This window comes from Hakea prostrata, chromosome 5 (genome assembly GCF_041222555.1).
Source record: "Hakea prostrata isolate BN-2017 chromosome 5, UWA_Hpros_2, whole genome shotgun sequence".
Taxonomy (NCBI): domain Eukaryota; kingdom Viridiplantae; phylum Streptophyta; class Magnoliopsida; order Proteales; family Proteaceae; genus Hakea; species Hakea prostrata.
This window is the reverse complement of record NC_142604.1, coordinates 34,771,016-34,773,786: the sequence shown is the minus strand read 5'-3', so window position 1 is coordinate 34,773,786 and position 2,771 is coordinate 34,771,016. Positions and strand designations below refer to the sequence as shown.

The window sequence follows — 2,771 nt, the reverse complement described above, 5'->3', positions numbered from 1 at the left end:
TAACAGATGACGGTTTATAAAGAGGCCAACCTGAGGTGGTTCGTATTCACATTAAGAAAAGAGAAGGAAAGAAAAAGCCGACTTTGTATACCAAGTTACAGGAGACAGAAGAAACAACTGAGGAAACTAACATTCGAAAAATTCCTTGCACAGGATAAACCGGGTAACGTACTACACCTCTATAAATACCACCTCTTTCAGGCTCTTTTTCACATCAATTCGAACGTTTCTGAATCCTCTACAGAAAGTCTATAGCTTCTATTCCTGTCTATTTCTGTTTTGTTTGCTTTTGGTTTCTTGAGGATGGAAGCTGCTGGGGAGAAGAGATATGCTTTACTGATGGCTGCCAGGGACTCGGACTATGTGAAAAAAGTGTATGGTGGGTACTTCAATGTGTTTCAGAATGCATTTGCAGATGAAGGCGAAACATGGGATATGTTTAGTGTTGTCGATGGAGTGTTCCCTGACTTTGATGACCTTGATAAGTATCATGGTTTTGTAATCAGTGGTAGTCCTTATGATGCTTATGGAAATGACTCATGGATCTTGAAGCTTTGCTCTCTGCTGCGTAAACTGGACTCCATGGGGAAGAAGGTGCTGGGGATATGCTTTGGCCATCAGGTATTCTTTTAAGGTTTTCATTGATGAGCTTCTTCTTCTACTTTCTTAAAGAGTTCATCTCTTCCTTGTCTAGCGCTTACATCTTGGTCTGTTCTGTTTGTTTCATTGAACAGATCTTGTGCCGAGCACTTGGTGGTAAGGTTGATAGAGCTTGTGGTGGATGGGACCTTGGGTTGAGGGAAGTCAACATGGTAGGCGAGTTGCCACCCTGTAGCATTTTCGATGGCCTACAGGAGCTTCCATCCACTCTCACCATAATTGAGTGTCACCAAGATGAGGTACATAGCCTTGCTCACCTTCGCTCCTCTCTCTCTCTCTCTCAATTGTGCGTGTGTGCACAACTCCTAATATTCTAAGGTGTAGACCATGATTCTTGACCTTCCTCGGGTTGACTACTTATTAGGTCAAGGGTCTGAGTCTTTAATATATAATTGACCAACCTTAAACCGCTGATTTATCAAAATAAATAAATAAATAATCAGCAACTCTACTTCTAACACCAATATTGTCAAAATTGAAAGTGGGTTGACATGCAATAACGGCATAGACTAATCATAAAGGCTGGACACAAAGGGGGGAAGGGGTGTTCTCTAGGGGAGGAAAGACTGAGAACTATACATACTAGTGATTTTTTCTACATTTATTTTTCTAGATCCAAGTTCATTCGGGTTAATTTACATGCACCTCGCCCACATCCCTAGGGTAGGTACTTCGTCCTTGACCCCAAGAAAATTCAAACTCTTAACTCACATATTCTAATTTAAAACTCAACACAATTGCTTAACTTCTTATTTATATGGTGCTTAATTTGTTCTCTCATTTCATATCAGTCAGAAGTTTTATAGCTACTTATAAGATTTAATTCAATGGTACAGGTAAGAGAGGTTCCATTGGGTGCCAAAGTGATTGCTTTCTCCGACCAGACAGGAGTGGAGATGTTTGTTCTTGACCACCACATATTAGGCATTCAAGGCCATCCTGAATACACCAAAGACATCTTGTCGAATATAATTGATCGTCTTACTGACAACAACTCCATAAAGGTAAATAATCACTTATTTTATGCTACTTCATTAGCATGATTCATTCCCTTTGGAAGGAGAAACTTACTTTCTTATTTGATTTTGATACAGAAAGAGTTTGCTGAGCATGCGAAATCAAGATTGGAACTTGCAGAACCAGATAGGAAGTTTTGGTTAAAGATCTGCAAGAACTTTCTAAAGTTGGGTCAAGTTTTTTGTGCTTAATTTGACTTGCTCTCCCTCTATAGCCAAACTATAAAGCTGATGTAAAAGTTTTTTATAGGAACAGTTTCAGGAAAGAGACAAAAATAATATATATATATATATATATATATATATTTCTAAAATGAAGATCTCCTTCATTTCCTCTAATAAAAGAAGGTTAGAGAAGATAAGCTATTTGTTGAATGAAGATCTCCTTTGTTCACTGTAATAAAAGAAACTTGTTGATATATATATCTACTTGCTTTATTTGATGAACATCTGTGCTTGAAGTGGAAAAATAATTTACTATTCCATTTTGCACTCTCTTGTTCATCTATGGTTGATGAACACCTAGTTCATTCCATGTTTTTGGGTTCTTTTCTTTCAACATCGAAACTTCCCAGCGTTAAGCAACCACCTATATATGACTAGAAGAAAAAAAAAAGATAGAGAAGAAAATAATTAGGATTGCATTGAAGAAAGCACATGGTATCAGTAGTACATATGTGGCCATTCCAGATCCATGTAAATGGTATACGGATATGTGATAATCATTGGTTTTGTCCAATTTGTTTTTCTATATATCTATAATTGAGTTGTACATGGCTTTATATAGAGAAGCTACAATAATTTTACTAAGTTACAACTTTTGAATATTCAAACGCCTTAGGACAAGAATTTGTATTTATGATGGAAACCAATTGATGTGCAAGTCTTCTCAGGGACTTCCTACGATTTTTTGTGCTCGAGTTCATATGGAACTCTTGAGAGTTCCCTAGAATGCGCCTTCAAGCTCAGTAGCACATATGTAACGTTGAGATTGGATATCAAGAAATTTAGCTGCTGAGATGATAGCAACTTGGTGAAAACATAGGCCAGTTGATCCTTGGAAGAAAAGAATTGGACTTCAAGTTATTGTTTTGC

At 37.4% G+C, this 2,771-nt stretch overlaps 1 protein-coding gene across 1 annotated transcript; it reads left to right on the top strand.

Moving 5' to 3' along the window:
- The first annotated feature begins 303 nt into the window (after positions 1 to 303).
- On the top strand, positions 304 to 1,868 carry LOC149015867 (gamma-glutamyl peptidase 5-like). The gene is made up of 4 exons (XM_089156618.1): positions 304 to 621; positions 735 to 899; positions 1,497 to 1,664; positions 1,755 to 1,868. Exons 1-4 carry the CDS (start codon positions 304 to 306, stop codon positions 1,866 to 1,868), a joined length of 765 nt encoding a protein of 254 aa, XP_089012744.1.
- The last annotated feature ends 903 nt before the right edge of the window (positions 1,869 to 2,771 follow it).

Bases quoted from the DNA above. Each gene is read 5' to 3' on its own strand.
- LOC149015867 (XM_089156618.1), top strand. From the start codon at position 304: ATGGAAGCTGCTGGGGAGAAGAGATATGCTTTACTGATGGCTGCCAGG. The intron at 622-734 runs GTATTCTTTTAA...TTCATTGAACAG, and splicing joins GGATATGCTTTGGCCATCAG to ATCTTGTGCCGAGCACTTGG. The intron at 1,665-1,754 runs GTAAATAATCAC...ATTTTGATACAG, and splicing joins CTGACAACAACTCCATAAAG to AAAGAGTTTGCTGAGCATGC.